This window comes from Talpa europaea (assembly GCF_964194135.1).
Source record: "Talpa europaea genome assembly, chromosome: 7".
NCBI lineage: Eukaryota > Metazoa > Chordata > Mammalia > Eulipotyphla > Talpidae > Talpa > Talpa europaea.
In genome coordinates this window covers 120050129-120077314 of record NC_140074.1, presented here as the reverse complement: position 1 = coordinate 120077314, position 27186 = coordinate 120050129, and the positions used below count along the sequence as shown (strand labels likewise).

At 51.3% G+C, this 27186-nt stretch overlaps 2 protein-coding genes across 2 annotated transcripts; both read left to right on the top strand.

The window, feature by feature from the left end:
- Positions 1–2714: 2714 nt before the first annotated feature.
- On the top strand, positions 2715–6206 carry KRT35 (keratin 35; the record flags this gene model as incomplete). The annotated part of the gene is made up of 7 exons (XM_084238003.1): positions 2715–3173; positions 3969–4051; positions 4237–4393; positions 4535–4696; positions 5009–5134; positions 5589–5809; positions 6080–6206. 7 exons carry the CDS (start codon positions 2715–2717, stop codon positions 6204–6206), a joined length of 1335 nt encoding a protein of 444 aa, XP_084094129.1.
- Positions 6207–9009: 2803 nt separating this feature from the next.
- KRT32 (keratin 32) lies at positions 9010–14025 on the top strand (the record flags this gene model as incomplete). Its single annotated transcript, XM_084237123.1, has 7 exons — positions 9010–9465; positions 10159–10241; positions 10401–10557; positions 11828–11989; positions 12066–12191; positions 12741–12961; positions 13914–14025. 7 exons carry the CDS (start codon positions 9010–9012, stop codon positions 14023–14025), a joined length of 1317 nt encoding a protein of 438 aa, XP_084093249.1.
- Positions 14026–27186: the final 13161 nt, after the last annotated feature.

The window sequence follows — 27186 nt, the reverse complement described above, 5'->3', positions numbered from 1 at the left end:
TATGAGACATCTAGAATCCCAGCACTGTGCTTAACACTATACAGGTTTCAAAAGTAATTCAAGGCAATTTTGTCCCCCTCCCCATCCCAGAGCTTAGTTTCCCTGGCAAGATAAGGTTGAAACATAAGACAATCCAAGGACATCAGTAAATGGAAGACCAGCGGATCAACCACCAGTCACTGCCATGGGCAGTGGGAGTTGGGAGGGCCTAGGAGGGCAGGAGGAGGGAGCAGTCTTCAGGGAGAAGGCCAGGCTGGGACTGGAACCCAGCTTCAGTAGTGTGGGGCTCAGGTCTTGAGCCGGACAGTCTGGGGGTCTGTCTCCCAGGGAAGGCTGAGTGGACACTGGGTGACATTCAGCACCCTGGAAGTCAGCATCCTACTGGCCACGGCTGTGCTGCAGGGTGTGTGGGAGCTATGAGGAGAGGGTGCACCTCAAACGGTTGGGCAAATGCTAGGTCTGTCGGCTCTGCTGTGCACAAGCTGTGTGGCCTTGGGCAGCCTCCTGAAACTTTCCAAGTCTCAGTTTACTCATCTGTTAAATGGGGGTATTGGTGATGCTGCTCTCATGAAGTTGTGAGGAGTGATTGAGAGAATGTATGGGGAGAGCTCAGCAGGGGGCCCAGGGGAGGAAACCCCCTCCTGGGCAGCTTAAGTGAGGTTGCCTGGGAGACCAGGCCTTGGCTGCTGCGGCTTCTCTGTGTCCCGAGGGTGGCCCTTATTGAGCCCAGAGTACATGCCCGGGACACTGTGACTGAGTAAGTCTTGGGTGGAGCCCTGTAAACACCCAGGCAGCACAGCTGGTCTCCCAGCTCAGCGTGTCCTTTGCATCAGGGCATGGATTTTCAGGGAGGGAGCCTTGGGCCGGGGTTGGGCAGGTGCAGCACGCCAGGCCCTGGGGTGTGGGAACGGCATGGTGACTCACGAGGACTCTCTATCTGGGGCCTGGACACAGGCACCTGGCCTGTGGCATGATGTCCTGTGGGCTCAGAACCGTCCACACTGCCAGGCAACAGTGCTCGGCCTCGCTGGTCAGAGCACAAGATGCCGCCGGCTTGGGCCCGGCAGTGATGGCAGTGGCTGTCCTGACCCGGAGCAGTTCTTGGGAGCGGGTGCTGTTCTAAACGCCTCATGCTCAGGTCATCCCCACCACAGCCAGAGGAGGAAGGGATTCACATCCATTTTCCATTTCCAGAGGAGAACGCAGAGAGACTGAAAGAAGTCACGCCACATGGCTGGTACGCAGAGGGAACGAAACCCCCAGCAGGTGGGATTTGAACCCACGGAGTACTCATATAGCCACGAAGCTGGGCTGCTTCTCCAGGGACACAGGGGCTGTTGCCATCCCCAGTTCTGTCCTACCCTCTCTCCACAGAGCCCACGTTGTCTGGCCAGGGGTGTTATTCTGGACAGAGGTGGAGGTGGGTCAAGAGGGTGAGGTCAGGCGTGGGCGTCTCAGCTGGTGGCACTTCAGCGAGCTCTCATTGGCCCCAGGCTGGGAGGATGGGGTGAGAAGATGGGGTGAGAAGCTGTGGGGTGAGAAGCTGGGGTGCACAGGCAGGGGATGAAGCCAGATGAAGGTTGGGAAATACTTGCCTCACTTGCCTGAGTATCACTGTGGCGGACTTCCGGTGGTTTCCCGATGGCACACGCCTAAACAAGCAAGCATGGCCCCCAGCCCGGAGGACATCAGGAGGCGGGTTCTCATACTTCATCTGATGAGGCCTATCTGCGTCCACCTTGCCCTCTGCTCAGCCACCAGCTCCTCTTTCAGGTTTTATTTGCTTGGCAGATTAGATTTGCAGTAAAAATAGCCTCCCCCACCCCTAGTCAACCTTTCTGGGTGTCAGCCCAGAGAACTCCTGTAGCGGAAATAAAACTGAAGATCAGTCTCTCTGAGCCTTCCAAGGAAGCCTGGGAGTCAAGGTTACTCCCCCTGTTCCCACAAAACCAGAAGAAAAGGTGTTTCCATTTTCCAACCAGGGCTGGAGAAGACATACCTTCCTGCACGAGGGAGGTGTCGCCACATAAATCTGAAGCTGCATGATCAGAACAGATTTCCTGTAAGAAGGGGAGAGAGGGTGAGTCTGGTGGGGCTCTGCTGTGTCCGGGGTGACCAGCTCTCCCAATTTTCCCAGGACTGAAGGGCTTTTACCACTATCACCTGGGGAAGCTGGGATGGCTGGTTACCATCACCATATTTTCTGGCCATTCTAGAACCTTCTGTGTCTGCTTGGGTATGAGGCCCTTGCCTTCCTGTACCCACAGACTTGCTTTTCTAGGGCCCAGGAGCCAGTCCGCAGCCTCCTTTACTCCCTGGGGGCCCATAAAAGGAGACAATGCGGGAGAAAGTCAGGATGGGGCTGCGCTCCCACACCCTTTAACGAGGAGGCTGAGGTCTGGCCTGATGACAGTGCCCTTTGAAGAACTGACAGAGACGTGGTCTTCCCGGCGACATGGGGTGGTGGAGATGAGTCTCGACTCAGCCACTAGCCCAACGGGGCTCCTTTTTTACGAGGCCGGGAAATGTTCACAGAAAGCTAAATAACAGGTTAATGAGGGGTTCAGATAGAAAGTGGTATTAACTTTAATGAGGGGAAAACACTTTGTAAAGGCCAACGCCCACTGGGGCAGAGATATAAACTGGGCGCGAGGACCTGTGCTCCCATTGGGGGTGTCGACTCAGAGCTGTCATCGTGTCGGGGCTGCTGAGATATGGCTTCCAAGTGCCTCAAGGCCAGCTTCTCCTCGGGGTCTCTCAAGGGCCCAGGCGGGGGCACTCGCATGTCCACCATGTACTCCAGCAGCTCTTGCAAGCTCCCGAGTCTCGCCCGCGGGACCCGGAACTTCTCTGCGTGCTCGGCTGGGGTGGGCAGGAGTAGTTGCAGGGCCGCCAGCTGCCTCCCTGCTCTCTGCCTCCCCTCTGGAGGCTTTGTCACCAGCTACAGCCTGGGAGGGGGCTGGTTTGGGGAGGGCATCCTCACGGGCAGTGAGAAGGAGACCATGCAGTCCCTGAATGACCGCCTGGCCAGCTACCTGGAGAAGGTGCGCCAGCTGGAGCAGGAGAACGCCAGCCTGGAGAGCCGCATCCGGGAGTGGTGTGAGCAGCAGGTGCCCTACTTGTGCCCTGACTACCAGTCCTACTTCCGCACCATCGAGGAGCTACAAAAGAAGGTGAGGGTGTGGTGACTTCGGGGTCTCCAGCACTGACTGGAAGCCAGAACGTCTGTGGTGGCGGCCACCTTCCCCCCCGAGCACGTCAGAGGTCTCACGCTCACACCTGTAGGTCCTTTCTTCCTCCTGGTAAACCAGGGAAGGGCATATGACCAGTCCCCTCTGCAGATGTGAACACTGAAGCCCAGGCTGGCTAAGTCACTTATTCAGGGGCATCTAGTTGGCATGAATGGACCCAGAACTTAAGCGCAGATTCTATGGACTAACCCGTCATGTAATCTTTCGTACCACAACCTACCTCTCTGTTAATTTCTTCACTTTTCTTTTTTAAGGTCAGGGGTTGAGTTTGTGTGTTTGGTGAAGATCAGCCTTCTAATAACTAGCTCAGGCAAGGAAAAGCTTCTCAGAAGTTTCCCGCTTGTCCAGCCCACATCCATGAGCGTCCTGGGGCTCCTGAGAGGGACCATTTATGCCGGGGCATCAGAGGGTGCTGTTGGTGCTGGCTTGCCCTGAACCCCCTGCAGAGACTGGGAGTTAGATAGGAGAACTCCATGCCAGCCCTTCCCTGCAGCATTTCCAGGCCTCCCTCTCTCAGACCCAGGTTACAGGGGTCAGACCAAAGCACTGTGGGGACCGTGGGTGTTTCCCATCACGGCCTCAGCCTCCTGGAGCCTCATTTGCCAAGAGCCCAGGTTGGGTGACCCCATCCCTCCAAGGGCATCCCAGGCCTGCTTTGGGGACCTCTAAAGAGCAGAAAGTCCTTCCTTTCACTCAAGGCACTTCTTCATCCCCCAGACCCTGTGCACCAAAGCGGAGAACGCCAGGCTGGTGGTGCAGATCGACAATGCCAAGCTGGCCGCAGATGACTTCAGGACCAAGTGAGTTGTCCTGCTCATCCTTTGCTTGGGGCTGGTAGAGCTGCATGGGAGAGGAACCTGGACTTGGGGTTTTGGCTGCACAGACTTTCTGAGGCACTAAGGCAGCTCCAGGCAGCCTGGGGTGGGAGCCGACTTCGATATAAAATAGAAATGCAGCTTCAGGGGTCTCGTGGGGTATCTGCTAGGTACGAGATGGAGCTGTCCATGCGGCAGCTGGTGGAGTCGGACATGAATGGCCTGCGCAGGATCCTGGATGATCTGACCCTGTGCAAGGCTGACCTGGAGGCCCAGGTGGAGTCCCTGAAGGAGGAGCTGCTGTGTCTCAAGAAGAACCATGAGGAGGTGAGTGTGTGGGGGGAAAGTGAGCATGGGGAGGAGGTGAGCATGGGGAGGAAGTGAGCATGGGGAGGAGGTGAGCACAAGAGCAGGTAGGCACATGTGGGAGCAGGTGGGTGACAGTGCTGATCCTGGTCTGTGCCACAGGAAGTGAACTCCCTGCGCTGCCAGCTCGGTGACCGGCTCAATGTCGAGGTGGATGCTGCTCCGCCTGTTGATCTGAACCGTGTTCTGGATGAGATGAGGAGCCAGTACGAGACCCTGGTGGAGAACAACCGCCGGGACGCCGAAGACTGGTTCACCACCCAGGTGGGCACTGGAAATGGTGTGGGAGACATGGGCTGGGTCCCGTGGAAATGACTTTGGGGCTCTGAAGCCAGAAACCTGGGCCTGAGTTCCAGCTGTTTTGACCTCACTGTGCACCTCGGGCAGGTCGCTGTCTTCTCAGTTAGTGTCCTCGGGCATGAATGAATGGGTTGGTCTGGGCGATCTGGAAGGCCTTTCTTGGCTCATGATGCCACACAGCCTCTGGAGAGCTCTGATGCCCAGTACCAGGGTTCCTGAGTCCCAGGTCCCCAGGGGCCCCAGGTTCCTCACAGTTTCGCTCTGTGGATGTTGCAGACCGAGGAGCTGAACCAGCAGGTGGTGTCGAGCTCCGAGCAGCTGCAGACGTGCCAGGCAGAGATCATCGAGCTGAGACGCACGGTCAACGCCCTGGAGATTGAGCTTCAGGCCCAGCAGAGCATGGTGAGGCCCAAGGCTGGAGCGGGCTGCCCAGGTCAAAGTCAGGACACACTGGACCTGTTCTCCTCGCTCTGACCACTTAGCCAGCCGCAGAGGTGCAGTACTTGAGCATCATGGATTTTCTGTGCAGAGAAGAGTGAAGGCCCAGCCCCTACTTACAAATGTCCCAATGGACAAAGATAGGAGGCTTGTAGCAACTGACACATCCCGCTGCAGCTCCTGTATTTGTGTGTGCAGAAACAGTCTGAGTAACTATGGCTACTGGGGGTTATCATTAATGGGGGAGATACTCTAGATCAGGGAGGATTCAGGGGCTACTCGGTTCTGTGGTTCATCCTGATGTCTAAATTTTCATTCTTGTATTTGAGGTCCTTTGAGATCCAGATGGATTTGGTGCATTTTCTTTGCTCCTTCTCTGACCCCTAAATTCCTTTCTGACACATACCTTGCCTCACAGAGAGATGCCTTGGAGTCCACCCTGGCAGAGACAGAGGCCCGCTACAGCTCCCAGCTGTCCCAGATGCAGTGCATGATCACCAACGTGGAGTCCCAGCTTGCTGAGATCCGGGCTGACCTGGAGCGGCAGAACCAGGAGTACCAGGTGCTGCTGGATGTGCGGGCCCGGCTGGAGAGCGAGATCAATACATACCGGGGCCTGCTGGAGAGCGAGGACTGCAAGTGAGTATTGTTGCCCACTGCCTTCTAAAAGCAATGCATGCGGTTCTGGGGAGGCAGCATGGAGCCTGGGAAGAGCCCAGCATCCAGAGTCAGAGCCCTGGGTTTTAGTTCTGGTCTTGTTACAATTTCACCAAGTGACTCTGGCAAGCCCCCTTTCACTCTGGACCACTGTTTCATCATTGGAAGAAGACGTGATTTTAAGGTGCTCTGAGTGATTGAGAACAGCAACTGGAGAATCGTTGCAATCTGACCTTTCTGTCTTTCTCCTAGGCTCCCTTGTAACCCGTGTGCTCCTGACCACTCGCCCTCCAAGGCATGCCTGCCCTGTCTTCCTGCGGCCCGCACAACCTGCAGCCCCCGCCCTATCTGTGTGCCCTGCCCTGGGGGCCGGTACTGAGAGCAACTGAGCCAGAAAGCCAAGGCTATGGTCTCCAGGCCTTGGCCTCTATTCAACCCTAACCCTCAAAATCTAACCCCCCTTCTCTGGGCAGAGCCCGGGCCCCGGGCCTGGCCTTGGAAAGACTTATTGCAAATATACATCTCAAAGTTCCTCAAGTCTGTCACTCAGGCTCCAGCCCTAAGGCTTCAACTCCTCATCATTTCAACAGGCCCAGGGTCTCAGACTGCCTCCTGGTCGGGCTTCCCTGTGGGTGCTGTTTCATCGGGTTTGAAATGCGATGGATGATGTCCATGAGCACAACAATAAAGCATGCTTGCTCTCATCACTCTGCTCTTGTTGCTTTGTGTCTCTGCAAGGGGAAGGAGTGGCCCTTTGGCAGATGAGTGGGGGCTGTTTGACCTATGACCCTGGGAATGGCAGGGCCTCTAAACCCCTGTTCAGAGTAGTGGAGAGGGGCCCACCATGGAGATTGTTGCTCAGTTTTCTGTTGAAGAACTTTCTCTAAGACTCCAGGATGATGACAGGCATTATCAAACCTCTCCCACAATAGCCTTAGTGTACATGGTCATCTAGATCCCCGAGGAGGAAGACAAAGCTGAGAGGCTCTCAACCAGTGTGAAGCATCTCAGACTTGATCCCCCCGCACCCGTGGTTCTTATAAGGGCAGTTGTGGAGCCCCACGCCCAGGGGTCTTTGGGCGCATGTTCACACCCACCCCCTTCGTCCACTGTGCTCCATTCATGTGATCCTTCCCCTTCAGCAGCCCTCTTAACAGTCCTTTCCGTGCTGCTCTATGTGCCTTGGTGTCCTGTGGCCGTGATCAGTGATGTTATGATGTGGCAGTGACCTGGGGTGTCCGTGGCTCCCACACAAGAGGGGACTTAATGGATGCTGTGTTGTCTGTATTGACAGCTCCATTGGCCATCCCCTGCCTCTCCTCTCCTTGGGCATCTCCTCCCTGAGACACAGTACTAAAATTAGCTCAATTAATAACTCTACAATGGCCTCGAAGTGTTCAAATGAAGAGTCACATGACTCTCCTTATAAATTGAAAACTAGATATGATTTAGCTTAGTGACAAAGGCACATCGACAGCCAAGGCAGCTGGAGGCTCAGAACTGCGCCATGTGAAAGCCAAGGAAAGTTCTCGAAGGGAGTTAAAAGTGCTACTCCAGTGAACACGTGAATAATAAGAAAATGGTACAGCCTGATTGCTGATAGGGAGAAAATTTAGCACAACGTTTCCTTAAGCCAAAGCAAGACCCTAAATCTCTTCAATTCTACGAAGGCTGAGAGAGGGGAGGAAGATCATCTAAAATCATTTGAATTATTGATTAGCTAGCTTGTCCTAGTGTATTTGGTTGTGAGGAAATCAATTACAAACAAATCATAATAGGTAGCAAAGAAGGGGAAATTATGCACACTGTGTCCAGTCATGTTCACACAGCTTTGATTATGAGGAAGCATTCTAGTTATTGAACTTTAAAATGATGTATCTGAAAATCGCCCCATAGCTTCTCTACCTTGAGTTGATAGGACTTGATGGCCTTCCCCCGCCCTCACTAACAGTTCGAGGAACATATGAAAATTTGGACAAGAACTTACATCCCAATATTAAATCAAGATGATTTATGACTAAACAGAGGCACGCACATTAAACCTGGAGTGTGAGAGCCCACAGCGTTGTAGCAGGACTGAAAATCAGAGGTGTTGCATGGTACTTTCCCAAGGAATGCCCAGGGCTTCTGTGCCTGGAGACACCTGCTCTTTGTCTCCTGGCTTAGCTCATCTCAGGGGTGTGTAGGAGCTGATACACAGCAAGGACCGCAAGTGAGTCCTCCCTGTCCATTGCAGAAAGTGACAGCAGGGTCTGATCTAGCCTGTCAACCTCAGCCAGTCCAACCTTAGCCAGTCCAACCTTAGCCTATCCAACCTTAGCCAGTCCAACCTTAGCCTATCCAACCTTAGCCTGTTCAACCTTAGCCTGTCCAACCTCTGCCTGTCCAACCAATAATCAACCTCTCAACAGCTCCATACGTGTAGGTGACCAACAAGGGAGAGGACCAGGAGATGGAGCATCTTCCTTGCAGAGATGTTCATGATATTGAATTCTTTCCCCCGAGTGGGGTCCTTCCTCTTTCTCAATAATGTCCAGCTAATAAAGTATCCCTGATTCATGGGCTTTCTCCCTGTGCCTCCAGTTCACTTTTTCTTCCCTGATATTATTTCTCCTGCTCGGTGTGATGATGATGCAGGTTAAGAAGCTTCAGCAGATGTTTCCCTGGATTTATACCACTGCCGGTATCGATGCAGCTTCTGTCACCCACACATTTCCTTGTTAGGGGGCCAGGCCTCTTCCCACAGGGAATGCTCTCATTAATTGGAGCAGCTGTTGGCCCATGGGATTGTGGACTTTCTCAGGGTGGGAGTGGGCGGGGGTGCAGGTGGCCAGGCCACCATGGTCTCCTGGAGCCCCGCCCTGATAATGAGAGCCCAGACACAGAGCTGGTCCTTTGAAGATGTGTCCCGAAGCTCTGCCCTGATGGTCAATAACAGGAGCCCAGAGTCCTGCGTGAGCCAAATGACATGCTTGGTCCCTTTTATGAGGAAAAGAACTCCTCGTTGGAAACTCAATTATAAATTAATTAGCAGCTTCCTGTGGGGCTCAGGATCAACAGTAACACCCCCCATGATGACTTTCTAGCGTGAGCCCCCTCACTCCAAGGGTATAAAAAGGCCTGAGCGGATGGAGTCTACAGACGCTGGTGATCCCGGGAGCTGCAGACGAGATCTATCCAACATGACATCCAGCTGCTCACCAGCCTCCATCAAGAGCTGCCCCCGGCCCTCCTCTGTCTGCTCCAGCAACATGAGCTGCCGACCCGAGCTGTGCCTGGGCTACGTCTGCCAGCCCATGACCTGTGTGCCTTCGGTCTGCATGCCCACCAGCTACCGGCCAGCCAGCTGCTTCCCCAAGACCTACCTCTCCAGCTCCTGCCGGCCCAGCAGCTGCCGGCCCACCAGCTCCATGGGGACCTGCAGCTGGTTCTGTGAAGGGACCTTCAATGGCAATGAGAAGGAGACCATGCAGGTCCTGAACGACCGCCTGGCCAACTACCTGGAGAAGGTGCGCCAGCTGGAGCAGGAGAATGCCAGCCTGGAGAGCAAGATCCAGGAGGCCTGTCAGTCCCAGGTGCCCACCATGTGTCCTGACTACCAGTCCTATTTCAGGACCATTGAGGAGCTGCAGCAGAAGGTGAGGGCCCGCAGTGAGCAGACTTGCTGGGGAGGCGACCGGAGTGGCTGCCATTCCAGATCTGAATCTCGTGAATGACTAAGCTGTGTTCATGGAAAAGAGAGTCCCCAGGGCAGAGGAGCCTCTCATGATCTAGCACTCAGGCACAGCCCTGCCTGCAGAAGGAGGCTGGGGTCTCCTTTCAGTTCTATTAGTGGTTTTGAGAGTATGGCTTTGGGGGGGTCCCTTCTCTTCTCAAAGCCTCAGTTTCCTCTTCTGGAAAATGGGGATAATAGTGGTCCTTGTCTGATAGGGCTGTTCAGTGGACCCATGGGTTGCTGCAGGTAAGTGCTCGGCAGGGCCCCGGCACAGGTGCCTTTCCAGGAAGTGTTAGTATTCAGGACTAGTGCCAGTTCTGGACTAGTTCTGTCACGTGAATGACTTCAGACTGAATGAGATTCTTTCCCTCCACATGGCTCACTGCATTTTGGAATCAGAAGACCCAGGTGCTCAGAAAATAAATCTCAAGTTCTCCAAGGCTGGCAGTTCACTAAACAGCCCCCAAGTTCCAGGGAAAGGGCTTCTGCAGGGATGGGTGCCAGGCTGCTGAGCCCCCCCGCCGCCCCCCCCCCCCCCGCCCCAGGCTATCATATTCTCATTCAGCTTCTTTTTCTTTCTTCTCCGCCTGGACTAACCCTGTGTGTTGGCCCCCAGGTTCTGTGCACCAAGGCCGAGAATGCCAGGATGGTCGTGCACATTGATAATGCCAAGCTGGCTGCCGATGACTTCAGGACCAAGTGAGTTTGGCCAGGGGCAGGGCAACCCTCTCCCTGCACATGCTGGGGAGCATCTTTGCATTGGCTTCACAGGGAGTGGGCAGAGCACTAGCAGTTCAAGGTCTTCCCTGGGTCTGCGCTCAGTTCCAGCCCTCAGCGGCTGACCCTGTCTCCTCACAGGTACGAGACGGAGCTGGCCCTGAGGCAGCTGGTGGAGGCTGACACCAACGGCCTGCGCAGGATCCTGGACGAGCTGACCCTGTGCAAGGCTGACCTGGAGGCCCAGGTGGAGTCCCTGAAGGAGGAGCTGCTGTGTCTCAAGAAGAACCATGAGGAGGTGAGTCCCCAAGTCGAGCTGAGGTGGCCCTTTAAGGCAGAGTGGGAAGTGTGTGTGGTTTGGGGCCATTCCCAGGCCTGCCACATACTGCTTCTGTGACTCTGCCCATTTACTTGACCTTTGTGAGCCTCCTCTTTTGTAAAGCAGGGATAAGCCTATCACACACAGTTGCTGCAAGGAGTAACGTCGGTTATGGGCACAAAGCCCCAATCACCTGGTCAGTGCTCAGAAATACTGGCAACCTCCTCTCTGCATTTCCTGGCTCTGTGTGATGCCAAAGGCTTTGGCCATTGTATTTGCTTTGCTCACAAGAGCTGCACACAGGGGTTGGTGGTTTTGGGGCCAGAGCAGACTTGTGTTCTTGAATGCCCCATGCCATGGCCTGTCCCTCCTGCTGGGGGGCCCCATCTGTCTTTTCTAAGAAGAGCTGAACTGCAGTATTTTTTATTTTTCCTATCCCCGTCCTTGTTTTACCTCTTCTCTTCTGCTTGCTTATGATATACATTGTCCAAAAGCCCCAGGTCAACCCTTTACTTTCTGATTTTCCCTGGACTCCTGCAGGTCCCTGGAGGGAAGGCCCTCCCCTGGCATCTGTGTGTGCAGCGCCCACCTGAGCTTTGGAGTTTTTCCTTCTGCTCTGGGTTGACTCTTAACCTCCTGACTTGAGATCTGCAGGAGTAGGTGCTCTGAGTCCTGGCTGAGTTCCTTTGGCTTAAGTGTAGCGCAACTATCAGTCACCACCCACTCCCTGCGCACCCTAAGGCGCTTGAGTCATCCCATTTGAATCAGAGAACTGGGAACTGCACCAAAAAGCCACTAATGAGGCTTACTGCACGCTCCGCAGCCTCAGCGACAACTTTCTCTCTCTGGCAGCCGAGCCTGGCGAGATGCCTGCTTTAACTTGGGCCTGGCACTAAGGGAAACTGGGTTCCTGCTGCCCTCCTTCCCAGATGAACACACACTGGGTGGGGGGAGGCTGGAAAAACAGGGGTCCAGGTTCCCCATTTTAGCTCAAATGGACCAAATAACTCCTGCTGCTGTTCTTGGCTTCTGCCTAAGTGACCAGAGGACTGTGCTGGGACGCAGCTCCCATCAGGGGTGTCCAGCTGGAGCAGGGAGGCCCTGAGATAGTGGGGAGAGGACGCAGGTCTTTGGGGTCCCTCTAGCACAGCGACATTGAGCATCTTTGGAACCAAGCACTTGTCTTCGTGGGGCAGAAAGCTAGAATCCTGTGACTTCCCACTTGCTCGGGACTCCTGTGCCTTTTCAGGAAGTCAGTGCTCTCCGCTGCCAGCTTGGGGACCGCCTCAACATCGAGGTGGATGCTGCGCCCCCCGTGGACCTGAACAGGATGCTGGAGGAGATGCGGTGTCAGTACGAGACCATGGTGGAGACCAACCACAGGGACGTGGAGGAGTGGTTCAACATGCAGGTGGGCCTCTCACATGGGGGTGGCCGCCCAGTGTCCCCGAGGGGGCACCCAGCTTCTCCTTCTCTCCCCCTTGCAGATGGAGGAGCTGAACCAGCAGGTGGCCACGAGCTCCGAGCAGCTCCAGAGCTATCAGTCAGACATCATCGACCTGAGACGCACGGTCAACACACTGGAGATCGAGCTGCAGGCCCAGCACAGTCTGGTGAGTCTTGGCAGGGGGTGCTCTCTGGCTCTGCCTCCCAGTCTGGGTGCAGGCAGGAGGAAAGAGGGGGAGGAGGCCCAGATCCAGTCCCCAAGGAGGCTTGTTCTCAGCTTGGCCTGCCCTTCCAAACCCGTGCTCCTTGGGCGTACCTGCAGTTCTCCATGCCCAGGCTCCTCCCTGGATAAGTTCAGCTGGAGTCTCTGGAGGTGGGACTGGCCTGGGCATTTTTCAAAGGCTCCCATAGGACTCTAAGGTGTAGGCAGCCTTGAAGGCCACTGCTCTAATGGTGTTCTGCTGGAGGAGCCTGGAGGACCTCAGATCCAAAAGAATTTCGGATTACCTGGACCTTCAAACCCTAGTCTGGTCATTTACCAGTGGCTAAATCATGATACATTCCTTAATCTCTCTGGGCTTGAGTTTTCACAGTGGCTTAGGTAGGGAGGAGTCATTCCCAGCCCCAACGAGTGACTTGGCTCTGGATCCTTTCTGAACCAGGGCGTGGAAAGCAGTTCTACCTCTCATAGCCATTTTGCTATCCTTTTGCATTAGAGGGACTCCTTAGAGAACACCCTGACCGAGACGGAGGCCCGCTACAGTTCCCAGCTGGCCCAGATGCAGTGCATGATCACCAACGTGGAGTCCTCACTGGCTGACATCCGGGCTGACCTGGAGCGGCAGAACCTGGAGTACAAGGTGCTGCTGGATGTCAAGGCCCGGCTGGAGTGCGAGATCAACACGTATCGGGGCCTGCTGGAGAGTGAGGACTGCAAGTATGTGGGCCCCGCTGGGGCTGCACAGAGACACGTGTGCGAGGGCCGCGGAAGTTTCTAGGAAGGTTCTGGTCTCCCATGAGCTAGACCTTGTCATGACCATGGCATGGTTAGGAAGCTGGTATGATCTGGAGGCAGCCAGGCAGGTATTCGTGCTACCACCCCAAACCTGGCCCCTTGGAGACTCCCTTCCAAGTAGACAAGCCCCTTTCAAGTGCCTACCATGTGCCAAAGGCCTTGAGAGATACTGAGATAGATGATCCAAGTGTTGTTGGGTCTCCTGATGATCCAGGAATCTGAATTTCTTTTAAGTGTTAACTTCTCCTGATTTTTGAATATTTTTAACAAATTAATGAAAAGACAGTATTAACCAAATCAAAACACATTCCAGGCTTGATGCGGCCCCTGAAGCCTGCCCAGTCTCAGGGCAGGGCATCACGGTCTCCATCCAATGTCCAGTGTGTTGTTTCTGTCCGCCTCTGAGCTTGCCCTTTCCCTTTGGCCTTGCAGTTCTGTTTATGAATTCATCTTATCCAGCACAGCCTTAAGACCTTCTCCGTGCTAGTCTGCGTCCATGCAGGGCACCTGACCTGAATGCCTAGTGGCCAGACAGACCCACTAGGCCTTGGATGAGGCCAATATGGATGAGATACAGGCTACCAGAGGGGGATTGGAAGGGAGAGATCAGGGGAGGCTTCAAGGAGGGAGCTGCTCTTCATCCTCTGTACAAATGGGAGCCACTGCAGGTTTCAGTTAGGAGAGGGCAATGATTGGATTTGTGTTTGTAGATCACTTGGTCACTAAGTTGACAATGGTCAGTTGAGGCAAGAGTGGAGTTGGGAGATAAGGTAGGAGGCCACATGGGTGAAGATGATAGCGGCTGGGCCTGGAGCCTCCTGCATCCAGACTTGCTGCTGGGTTGGGTTTCTCTGACGCTGCCATTCTTTTGCAGGTTGCCCTGTAACCCGTGCTCCACTCCCTCCTGCCCGCCGTGTGCGCCATCCCCTTGCCTGCCCCGCACTGTCCTTGTGCCATGTGTGCCCTGCCCCCAGGGCCGCTACTGAGGACTCTCAGTGCAGTGGATCCTGGACGGGGGCAGCAGGCTGACACAGCCCCGCCAGGAGGAGGACCAAGCAGTGCCAGGAGGTGGGCCGCCTGCAACATACCCTGGTGCCACAGGGGGCACTGTAGCCCCCATCTCTTAGGTGCTGCCTCTCATTTCATGGGCAAATTGTTCTCTTTGCTGATGTTTCTGGTTGTCTCTGCTGCTTTGAAGAGCCTGTATTCTGCGTTAATGGCAAATAAGGCCTCATTCAGTGGCCCTGCAGATGCACCGTTCTCTATTTGTCATTTAGGCTGCTGTATCAGCCTAAATGTATCATAGAATTGTATGAGCCCAATTCTACTTGGTTGGGTTCAAGAGGAATGTGGCTAAACTTTATATTTTTATGCCCCTTCTGCTTCCTTAAAGGCTTGAGAGTTGTTCACTGAAAGACTTGCTAGTCACAAACCAGTTAAAAACAGGCAATTGATCCAGATCCAAGTGATGAAAGAATAAAGAGAGGAAGGAGATAATCATGCCAGAAACAGAGGCCAAACTACTGTAACTGGGATTAATACTGCAATAACCCCACCCCAAGCCTCATTACAGCCACTACAATGGGATCACTCATTCGAAACAGACCTAATCCCAGTGTGTGTGAAGCCCCACTCCTTCCTAAACGAGGGCCAGATGAGGATGCAGCCATTTCTACCACTTCCAGAGCACTCGTGATGCCCCTGGCACTACACCGGGCTCTTACATAAACTCAGTCTTCATGGCCACCTGTAAGGCAGTGTCATTTTCCTCTCAAAGGTGGTGGACGGAACTGTGGAAGAGGTTTAGTCAGTGGCCTGAGGTTATAAAGATTGGAACTCAAGTCTGGCCACTGCCAGCAGCTTTATCCTAACCACTCTGCTACACTCCCGAATGCCTGCCTAGCAAGAGCTCACGCAACAGAGATTGCGAGAAAGTACTAGTTTGGGGAAGAGAAGAAAAGCCTCCACGTAGCTGGGGGGATCGATATAGCCTTGAGGGATGAGTAGGATGTCTGTAGAGCAACAGAGCCATGGCGTGTGGGATCTGCAGGAAAGTCCTCCTAGGAGGCCGCAAGTGGCCCTACTGGGGAGCAGGTGCCTGTAAATACTTCTGGGAATAAAGCCCAGATGGCCAGGAGGTATTAGATCTTGGGGGGCCTTTGTACTCCCCAAAGAGTCTGGATGGCAGTGGGAGGGTGGCTGCGGGATCTGAGCCCGAGGATGACATGACTAGAGTGGTATTTTAGAAGAGTAGACAGGTTGGCTGAGAGGCAGGGAGGAAACCAACTAACAGAGGGTAGAAGAAGCTGACAGGGTCTCAACCAAGGCAGTGGGTGGGGACAGAAATATAAGGGATCTGGTTGGGAGACTCAGTGAAGGGCTGACCTGGCACAGGATTGGTCAATGGCAGAGAGAGAAAAGAGCCAGGAACAGCAATCCTGAACCCCCCTTCCAAGCACATAGTTCTTCCTTAATGAGCTGAGGTGATGCTTCTAATAAGGATCTGCCCTCCGGACTTGCCAAGAAATGATGAGAAGCAGATTGGACCCTGCAGCTGCCCAGGGCTCTTGGACATGATCCTGCATGCACGCCTGGCAGACAGGGCCCAAGTACCCTGCTGGGCCAGCCGAGGTTGCCGGTTGGAGGTGGGGGTAAAACTTCAATGAGCTGGAAAACCCAGGGAGAGGGCTTTGGGCTAACTGGATGTTCTGCTGACTGCGACCAGCGATTCTTAACTTCAATCCTTGTGCAAAACTTGTCTAGAATGTACTCAGTCTGATAAACAATAGAGTGGACAGAACCTCTCTCTCGGTTCTAGAATCCTAGGGCTGTCTGCCCAAAATGGTAACCACTAACTGTAACTTTAATTCAATAAAATGAAACATCCGATTGCTCAGTTGCACCAGCCATATTCCCAGCGCTCTGTACGTACGTACCTAGCGGTACCACACTGCAGAGGACAGGTAGAGGGTGTTCCCACTGCAGACAGTCGTGTTGGACGGTGCTGTCTGAAACTGTCAGAATCGCAAGGAGCCTTACAAGGATCTGCTTCTTCCATTCACAGATGGGGAGTCTAAGGCTGGGCGGGCTGGAAAGACGTACCCACATACACACAACCAACAGATGGGAACAGAAGCCAAGTGTTCTGAAGCCAGGCCTAGCGGGTCTCCGAGCGCTTCTTGCTTCTCTAAGCACCTGACGTTCATTATTGTTTCAAGCTAATAAATAGTCTCCCTTTCCCTTCTTTTGATGTCCCTGAGAACAGCAAAGTTTTTTTCTGAGATGCTGGAACTCTCTCCTGGGAATATAGCTCCCCTTTCAAAAGCAACTAGCAGCCACCACACTCTTCATCCTTTGAGGCTCCAGAGGGCACAGACCTCAGGCAGTGGCCAGGGCTGCAGCAAGAGCTATCACATGGGAGTTGCTGGCTGGGAGTCAGCCCCCACACCCTTTTGGGACTTCTGTGGGCAGATATTGTCCAGATCTAACCTGGCCCCTGTTTCCATACCTGTGTGTCCACTCTGACTTGCCAAGACCTGTCTGCCACCTCCTGTTTAAGCTTTTTATATGAAACCAAGCCCAGGGGCTCAGGGTCTAGAGAGCGCCCCCTGTAGGGCTGGGTGTCGGCCACACCCTGTGTTTGGATGGTATTTCCACATGGGTCAGGGCTCCCAGGCCCTCCTGCCTGGCCCATCTGCTTATTGAAGTGTTAGGAGGCACAGAGTGTGGACTCTGGGAAACGTCTATGCCCACCAGAACCTTCTCAAAATTGGACTCAGGGCTGTGATAAGGGAATTGAAAGAGGAACTGTGTCCTCATATCAAAGCATTTGGATTTAATGAACTTTGGTTTATAGGAAAACTGAGGCAGGGCCATGGTACAGCAATAAAACCTCCACATATTTGATGTTTGGGAAACACTCCCATAGGCAGCCGGATCCTCCCGAGCATGGGCTGGGAAAGAAAGCTCCTGTGTTTCAAAGATGCAACTTTCCCGGAGGTCATTACATTGTCTGGGCCTCACTGTCCTAGAGTGTGATTCCCATGTGGGTGGGAGTGTGGCCCACGGATAGAACCACCTTCAGGGAAGCCCAAATGGCCAGAGGACCATGGTTCTGGGGTTCCCAGAGAGAAAGGCCCAGGACTCAGACACCGTGACCGGCAGGCGGGGCGGTGTGGGACTGAATTATTCCTAATAGTCCTCTTCCTTACCTGTAAACCAGTAACCAAACACGCCAGCAAGCATCTTGCCATAATGGAAGTGGTCAGTGGCTGTGGTCTCAAGAAACCGGGCTAATATTCCCCTTCCACTGCTAATGTGCTGTTGATCCCGGCCCAACTCCCAGCCTCAATGCACCCAGTCTCTTCCTTCTCCTTGGAAATGGGGATAATTCTACCTGCTTTAGAGTCCTTGGGAGAGAAAGCAGTTTGGATGCTATGGAGATGCCCAGCACAGTAGTATAGAAAGATCCACCCCCCTCTGCCCCCATCAAAGGCAACATTGAAGTGCCCTTATGCTAGAAGAGCTCATGGAGAGGCAAGCTGGACGGAAGGCCTCTGGCTTCAATGTTCAGCCTCTGTTTTGACTGGTGCCAGATGAGCTGGGCCTGCGCCAGGTGGTGGAGGTTGACACAAGCAGCCTCACAAGCTCCTGGATGGCAGGTGGGACGTCCTAGAGCTCAGCAAAAGTCCCCCAGGGAGGAGCTTCTGTGTTTGAAGAAGCCTGAGCAGGTGGGTACAGGTGGCTGAGAAGTGGCGGAGGCCTACTGAAGGAGGCTGGCCAGGAAGAAGCACAGACCTCCTGATGGGATTTGCACTTGGGCACTTGCCTTCTTCAGCTGACCTTTACCCTGCTCCCAAGAAGCAGGGCCAGAATCTGGGAAAGGCAGTACTGCAAAGGCCCCATTTTAGGGCTAAGGAAATGGAGGCTCAGAGAGAGGAGGGGACCGGTGCCAGCCAGAGGTCACTGCTTAATGGGGGGTGGGGGTCACCACTCAAGGGGGGGTCCACTCTCTGGATGCAGAGGGCATCAGTGTCAACCTCAAACAAGGGCAGGGAGTGTCTGCAGTAGACAAGGAGATGCGGAAAGTCTTTTAAAGATTGGCCTTAGTTTGTGGGAAATGATTACAGATGCTGGGTTCAAAGCCTCCAGAAAGAGTAGACATGGAGGGTCCTTTGGACATGCAAAGGGGGCATTTTACAGATGAAACCAGGACGGTCAGAGAAGGGTAGTAACTGCCCCACCCACTTCTCTGTGACCCCATCTCAAAAACAAATTTAAGATGATTTTAAGAACAACTCTGTGTGGGTGTCACTCTTGCTGAAAAGCTAGAAAATGGGGGTGGGGATGAGGCCACTGAGTTCGTGGAGAGAGATGCTAAGGAGGTGGCTGCCCCGGGGTGGGGGGGTCTCACTGCTCACTGAGGCTGCAGCTCCCGGGTCCTCACCATGTGGGCGAGCAGCGGCAGAGTGAACACAGTGTCCCTTCCTTTTGCGTCCACAGGAGGTCCCCACACTGACACAGCCCAGCAGATCTCGACTTCCTTTCCTTGCTCACAGACGTGATGCCCAGGAAACAAACATTAACCGCTGGGAGGCTGGCCACGCCCTGCAGGCCCACACTGAAGAGCTGCAGCATCTGGTTAGTTCCTTCAGCTGAGCATCCCTAGCCGGAGCTGGCAATGTCTTGGGTTGTCTTGGTCTTACTGACAAGGTTGAGGGGTTGTAAAGGCCGGAACAGGCCACAGTGCAGGTTCTCTGATCCCATGCAGACCGGGTAAAGGAGGAGTCAGAGTCCTCAGTAGTTTTGCAGGTTTTTTATTTGGGGTTCACCAGGCGTATGGCAGGCAGGGGTGCTGGCTGGGGGGCTGGGAGGCTGGCAGGCCTCCCAGCCCCCAGCAAGTCTTTGCTCTATCTGGGCTTTCTGGCGTTCATTCTGCTGCTTCTCGGCTTCTCTTTCGGCTTCTGCTTTGGCTTCTACTGCTGCTGCTGGCGTCCCCGTGACGCCCTTAAAAGCACAGTCTTAGCTCAGCTGAATCCCATCTACCTATGCCCAAACCCTATTCCAGGTGCCCGCCATCAGGCATGCATTCAGGACAAGGATCCATCATCTATCCTGATGGCGGGAGGGCAGAAAAGCCTGATATTTTCTTTACCCTACAGGGGTTTATGCTCGTTAACCTCTGCACTACCAGCAAGCACAGGACGGGTTCACTGTGGATTCGGGACGATGGGTCAAGAGAGTCCTGGAGCTCTCAGTGGATTTTACAGTGCTCTCAGGGAACCAGGCACACCAGGCAGGGAGCCTGGCATGCAAAGAGGCAGGCACAGGCCGTTGGAGGTCGGCAGGGAGCTGGAAGGCAGGCAGGCAACTGAGCCGCCCAGCACCTACAACCTTTATAGTCTCTCTGGTGTTCTCTTGTGGTCTCACTTCTCTGGAGTTATGCTGATTGTTCTCTCGCAGCTGCCCTTATATCCCTGGCCTCTGGGCTCTACGCATGCCCACACCATACTCCAGGTGTCCACAATCAGGCACACGTACTCTGCGCCCATGCTCTCAAGGGCCCAGGTGATAGCCACAGAGGCTAGTGGAGTAAAAAGCCTGATTAATCCATTTACCCTACAACCTCCTTGCCCCTTTCATTGATATTCCAGAAAGACTGCAGAACTCGCCGTGTGAGGCCGAGGACTGCTTCAGCACGGAGCTGGCCCAGATGCAGAGCCTGATCAGCACCGTGGAGGAGCAGCTCAGGCCTGGGCTGACCTGGAGTGGCAGAACCAGGAGCACCAGTTGCTGCTGGATGTCAAGGCCTGGCTGGAGAGCAAGATCAGCACATTCTGGAACCTTCTGGAGAGCGAGGACTCCAAGTACTGGGAAGCCAAGGACAGTCCTCATTTACAAGCATTGGTGTTTGCGGTCCCTCCAGGCGGAAGGCGTCAGACCACCTTGAGCCCATCACCTGCTCAGGGCAGTGGTGTCTCCTCTCTGCCACTGCTTTGCTCCCTCGGGGCCCCTGATCTTCTTGCCCTTATCCTTACTCTCAGCAACTTCTTTTCCATGCAGTGACCTTGAACCGTGAGGAGGGAGGGCAAGCAGTGTGTGATTGGCACAACAACAATGAGCTGGGCACTTTTTCTTTAACTGAGTCCACACATGTGAGAAGCCCTGCCTTAAGTGAAAAAAAATGCCACTTTAATTAAAAAAAATCTGGCTTGGCTCCCCCATGGTCTCATTGACCCCAGTCCACTTGGGGTTGTGCTGTAGCTGAAGGAGTGGACATGGCCCCAAGGAAATGGCACCCCAAGTGTCCCATTTTATAGCCAAGGCAACTGAGGCTCAGAATGATGGCATCGAAGCGCTTGTGTTGCAGAATTTATTCACAGTGTCCCGTGCAGCGAGATCGCCTATGTCTGCTGCTTGGTCTGCTAATCTCCAAAGGGCGCTTTCTCTCTCCCAACCAATTTCAGGCGCCCTAGAGATTTCTGCAGGGTGAGGAATACCACCAGCACTAGCCGGCGTTTGCTGAGTGCTCTCCTGGGCCCCAGAGGCTAACAGCCCCGGGTCTGTTATTTCCCCTCAGCCTTAGAACAATCCATGAAGACAACATCACTGTCCCTATTATCATAGATGAAGTTACGGGATTCTGAGACCTTAATTTGTGCCCAGCCACAGAGCTAGTATGAGGGAGAGACAGGACCAGCTCTCTGAGCTGCTGGGCTTCCTGTGCCAGGGGGATCCTTCAATGCACACGCTTCTCACCCTTTAGGCCACACACCAGGGTGCCCTGCAGCCCACGCCTGGCGCTCAGGCAGTGGAGCCCATCCTGTGCACCCACCAGAGGCCACGCAGGGGGTCTGGGACTCTTCTGACACTGCTGGTGAAAGGGAGGTGGGGAAGGAGAGACTTACCTGTGGCAGAAGCCCACGTGGCATACGTGTCCTTCAGAGGTGGGCTTCCCTGCAGCTTTGCAGATTCTCAGGAGAATTAGACACACATTTTGGTTTCTGAGATTTCCTTCTGGAGCACTTGGCAAGCTGCATCACTTGCTTCTGGTTGCTGGCTAAGAAATGAAATGAAGGTGCATGTTGAGCTGTGTGGACTGTTGTCAGGTGATTTCACCGAGTTACAGTGGGCACAAGTCCAGTGGCTTTAAACTAAGGCTGTGACTCATTGATGGTCTATAGGGTCATTTCAGTGGGTTCTGATCAGAGAGAGAGAGAAAGAGGAAACCATAATAAAGAGAAGTATCTGTATGTGATCCTTGGCTCTGCTTACATGTGTGTATGTTGGGTTGCAAAAGCTACAGAGCAATTCATTCTTGGGTTATGCTCAAGAGTTTAAGCACGTGGTTGTTCCTGAGCTTGCATTTATGGGGATCTGGGGGCCAGAGAGCCAGCGGACTGTTTCGGGCCACACAGTCAGAGAAGGCAGCACTGGGAGCAGAGCCTCTACAGAAACACCCAGGCCTGTCCTTTTTTTTTTTTTTTTTTTTTTTAAAGATTTATTTATTTATTTATTCATACAAACACTGGGTACAGTCAGAAGCGCAGGAGGGTGAGAGAATTCACCAGAGCCAGAGCGGGGAGCAGAGCAGGCAGAAGGACAGAAGTACACTGCTGAGGGGAGCAGCGGGCGGCAGGAGAGGTCTGCGCACCATGTGGGACCCTCCTCCGGTGGCCGGGGAGCAGCCGGGGATCGAACTGGCACTGCAGAGGCTGTGGGCAGCTTTGCAACCCAGCGCTCAACCGCTGCGCCACCGGGGAGGCCCTGTCCTTTTTTTTTTTAAAGCTTTATTTTATTTATACAAGAGCTGGGGTACAGGCCAGATGCGCGGGAGGGTGAGAGGATTCACCAGAGACAGAGCAGGGAACAGAACAGGCAGACTGATGAAATACACTGATGAGGGGAGCAGCGGGTGAGACAGGAGAGGTCTGCCTCACCATGTGGGTTTCTCCCTGGCCTCCCGGGGATCGAACTCGTGCTGCAGAGGCTGTGGATTGCTTCATAGTACTTGCGCCACCAGGGAGGCCCATATACCAAACTTTTAAAAGTGGGGTGATGGTGATGGTTGGAGACCCTGAAGAGGAAGGGAACTGACATTTATTAAGTGCTTATTCTGTGCTAGATGCTATGTTGGAAGGTCTACCTACCCAGTGTATTTTACTCCCACCTTTGAGTAATTGCTATTGTAAATGTGTCGGCAGCCTGTCACCCCAAGGAGAGCCGGAGTCTTCTGAGAATACCTGTTTACTCTGCATGCGGAGTTCCAGGATGTTAGAAGTTCTGCAAAGAGAACTTCTTCCCAGAAATGACTCCTGTTGTTTGAGGACATACTGGCTTGTGTGCATGTTCCCTACTAGCTAGAAAAACTTGTTTCAGCAGTAACGTATTAATTTGTATATGCAAAAACACAATTGCGTGCTATTTTCTCATTCTCTTGTTCATGTTCATGTCTTAAATAAAAGCTCGGGCTGGGACAGTGAAAGGCAGAGCTGCTCTTGATGGCACTCTCCCCAGCCTCCCCCTGTTGCAAATTCATTTAGACTCTGAGTCTTCGTTAATAGCAGAGAACTTCATTGGCCGTCCGGCTGTCCATGGCAGTGCTGTCTGAACAGGGTCCTGAACCCTGAAACCTCAGAAAGGTACATGTGGTAAGTTTGTTCTCCAGCTAACCTCTATAGTCATTGGTTGCGACTGACTAAGAGGGGATTTTTTCAAGGTTGGGTAACAAATGGGGCGGAATTCGTCTCATCATCATTATAGAACCCTTTAAAAATGCCTTTTAGAACAGAATGGAGCCACTGTCTCCACCGACAGCTCAAATGAGCTATTAGATTGGGTCATTTAGACCTCTCCGTGGTTTCCAGATGAAGGTGTTTTGGATACAGAAACTTGGGAACGAATCGGTGAAACTTTGAGAAGTCATCTAAACAAGGTATGAAAATCTCTACTGTAGCTTTTCCAGCGTGGCCCCTGGTATGAATGGCTCTAGAATCCTTGCAGGAAACTTTAAAAAAGGAAACTAAACAAACATAAATATGAGATACTTGATATTCCTCAGCCTTCGATAGCTTCAGAACCACTAAATGAAAGGGACAATTACCCTGCCAGTAAAAGCCCTAAAAAATAAATGGTCGAATAATAATCCTTTTCAGAAGGAATCAGTTGCTGGTTTAACTCCCTTAGCAAAAGCAAGGAAAGAACAAAAGACAATTTTTGCAGATGATCCAGAAATGGCTTCTGTATTGATGGCCTTTCTGGTACAGGAAATGCCCGATCCTAATGACCCTAATCAAGTGCTACGGCAGCATCAGTCTTTTGACCCGCAACTTTTAAAGTCACTAAGAGACAGTGTTCAGGAAAATGGGGTCCAAGCCCCTTTCACTTGGGTTATTCTCGATTCTTTTCAACAAATTTGACTGCCTCCTTTCGATTGGCACATGGTTGCAAAAGCAAGTTTGACTGGTGGGGCATACTTACAATGGAAGGCGAGTTTCAGAGACTATACACAAGAACAAGCCAGATTAATCAGCAAAATTACATCAATATTTCTTTTGAACAACTTACAGGCAGTGGTGCATGGTTGGATTTAAACCAACAAACTTTATATGACCACCAGGCATATCAACAGGTCTCTTTAGCAGCACATAGAGCCCTGGCAGAGCTTGCCTGAACCCAGGGAACTGGATCAGTCTTTCTTGCATATATTGCAGGGGCCCCCTGAATTTTTTGCTGATTTCCTGGATGGACTGACAAAAGCCATCAGACGTCAGGTTACTCACAGTCAGGTGGCCGACATTTTGATTAAGCAATTGGTATTTGACAACGCAAGTACTGATGTTCGAAAAGCCCTGGCCCCTATAAGGCAAAAGAACTTAAGTGATTATATTTAAGTTGCCCGAAACATCGGCACACAAGAACAAAAACAAGGGGTTTTCTCAGAGCCCTTAAGAGTGCTTTCTGCTCGAAGACTAGGACACAATGCTTTAAGTGTAAGAAATTTGGACACCTACAAAAATATTGCCCTCAGAAAACACAAGCCTTTAAGCAAGGAGGCGGGACTGTTGGTGGCGAAGGAGGAGCTGCATCAGGCTTATGTCTTTGGTGCAAATAAAGCAATCATTGGGCCAATCTACGCCACTCAAAATTTGATTTAAGGACAGCAACTGCTTAGATCAGTCAGGAAATGGGTGGAGGGGCTTCGCCTGGGCCCTGAAAACAATGGGAATCTTCCTGGTACAGATGCAATATCCAGTTAGCAACGGACAGTTGCATCGCTTGCTGGATACACAAGAGGAAGCGCAGGGTTAGATTTCTGCTGCCGGTGGCATGGACTTTACAATGGCCATGGGCATACGAAAAGTGCCAGCAGGAATTTATGGTCCTCCACCTACCAGAACAGTAGGAAAAAGTGGGCTAAATGCAAAAAGAGTGAATCATTCCAGGGGTAATACATGAAGATTACACTGGGAAATTCTGGTTTTATTTTCTTAATTTATTTAATTTAATTTAATCATCTCTATATATTTTACATTATTCTTCCCTTTTGTACAATGCATGCTTTCTCCTCTCAGGTGTAGTCCCCACAAAATTCCCACCACCAATTCACCCGTGCACCATCACCATAGTCCATTGTGTAAGAGCACATTCTCTTCCCCTTTTGATTCCTCTCATTCCTACTTACCTGCAGAGTGTCTCTGATTAATAGTTGCCTGTTAATTTTGTTTTTTCATTTATTATAATTGTTTTTTTCTTCGTCCCTTATTTGGTTCCCCTACATTCCTCCTATAAGTGAAACCATCTGATATTTTTCTTTTTCTTCTGACTTATTTCACTGAGCATAATCCTTCCACCTCCATCCATGTTGCGGCGAATGGCATGACTTTATCTTTTTTGACTGCTGAATAGTGTTCCATTGTGTATATATCCCACATCTTCTTGATCCATTCATCTATTTTTGGGCATTTGGGTTGTTTCCATATCTTACCTATTATAAATAGTGCTGCAATAAACGTAGGGGTGCAGGTATCATTTTGAATTAATGTTTTTGTGTCCTTTGGGTAGATTCCTAGGAGTAGAATTGCTGGGTCATATGGAAGCTCCATTTTTAGTAGTTTGAGGAACCCCCCACACAGCTTTCTATAGTGGTTGGACCAGTTTGCATTCCTACCAGCAGTTTAGGAGTGTTCCTTTTTCTCCACATCCTCGCCAACATTTGTTGTTTCCTGTTTTTTTATTTTTAATATGTGCCATTCTTGCTGGTGTAAGGTGGTATCTCATTGTGGTTTTACTTTGCATTTCCCCGATTATAAGTGCCATTGAACATTTTTTCATGTACCTGTTGGCCATTTGCATTTCCTCTTTGGAGAAGTGTCTTTTTAGCTCTTCTGCCCATTTTTGACTGGATTATTTACTTTGTTTTGAGTTATGTGAGTTCTTTGTAGTTCTTTGTGACCAGTCCTTATCAGTAGTATTGTGTGCAAAGTTTTTTTCCCATTCAGTAGTGTGTCCCTTTGTTTTGGTTAATTTCTCTTTTGCTGTACAGAAGCTTTTTAATTTGATGTAGTCCCAGCTATTCATCTTTTCCTTCACTTTCTTTGCTTTGGGGTTGTGTCTTTAAACATATTACTGAGATGTATGTCATGTAGTGTTCTGCCAATATTTTCTTGTATATATTTTATGGTTTTAGGTCTTATGTCCATGTCTTTTATTCATTTTGATTTGGTTTTTGTGCATGATGAAGGTAGTAGTTTAGTTTCATTTTTTTGCATGTTGCAGTCCAGTTTTACTAGTAACATTTATTAAACAAACTCCCCTTGTTCCATTGCATATTCTTTGCACCCTTGTCAAAGATTAGTTGTCCATAAATATGTGGGTTTATTTCTGGGTTTTCTATTCAATTCCACTGGTCAGTGTGTCTGTTTTTGTTCCAGTGCCATACAGTTTTAATTATTATGGCTTTGTAGTATAGTTTGAAGTCTGGGAGTGGGCATTTCTTTCTCCTTTCTCCTTCTTTTTGGTCAGGAGAGCTTTGGCTATTTGAAGTTTTTTTGTGTAAGAAATGAATGCATGTTCCATATGAATTCCATCAATATTTGTTCTATCTCTTTGAAAAATGTCACTGAAATTTTTATTGGAATAGTTATGAGTCTGTAATTTGCTTTTAGAATGACCATTTTGATAATGTTAATTCTTCTGATTCATGAGCACAGGAGGTCTTTTCATTTCTTTGTCTTTTATTTCTTTTAACAGTTTTATAATTTTCTTTGTATAGGTCCTTCCCCTCTTTTGTTAGGTTTATTCCCAGATATTTGATTATTTTTTGTTTCAATTATAAAAGGGATGGTTTTCTTTTCAGGGTTTATTTCTAGTTTGATGCCGTTGTGGTCAGAGAATATAGTTGGTATGATTTTGATCTTAGTGTATCTGTTGATGCTTGTCTTGTGTCCTAGTATGTGATTGTTCTTGGAGAATGATCTGTGTGCACTTGAGAAAAATGTGTACTCACATTTTTTTGGGTGCAGATGTCTGTTAAGCATATGAGGTCTAGGTCTTTATTTCAAGCTGTAGTATCCTTACTTATTTTTTGTCTCATTGATCTGTCCATTGGTGAGAATGGTGTGTTGCAATCTCCTACTACATGTGTGTTTTCTCTAATGTCTGTTTTCAGAGATGATAATAACTGTCAGATATATTTTGGTGCTCCTTCATTTGGTGATATATGTTAATGAGAGTTATGTCTTCCTGATGTATTGTCCCCTTGATCATAACGTAGTAACCATTTATGTCTCTATGATGTGTTAGCGTTAGCCCCAATTAGAAGGTGGTTTCCCCAGTCTTACATTATTCACCATATGGAGACATACGCATTGTTTCTAAAGCCTCTAAAATGAGCATGTATTTCAGATCATTGAACAAAGCCTTTCAGAATATGGTCTTATAGTAGCTCCTGAAAAAATTAAAAAACAACCACATTTTCTTATTTAGGATATTTAATGGACTCATGTACATTCAGGCCTCAAGAGGTGACTGTGAACATAGAACATTAAGTACTCTTAATGCTTTTCAAAAGTTACTTGGTGACATTAATTGATTTGACCTCTACTTGGCATAACCACTGACCAGTTACAACCTTTGTTTGACATTCT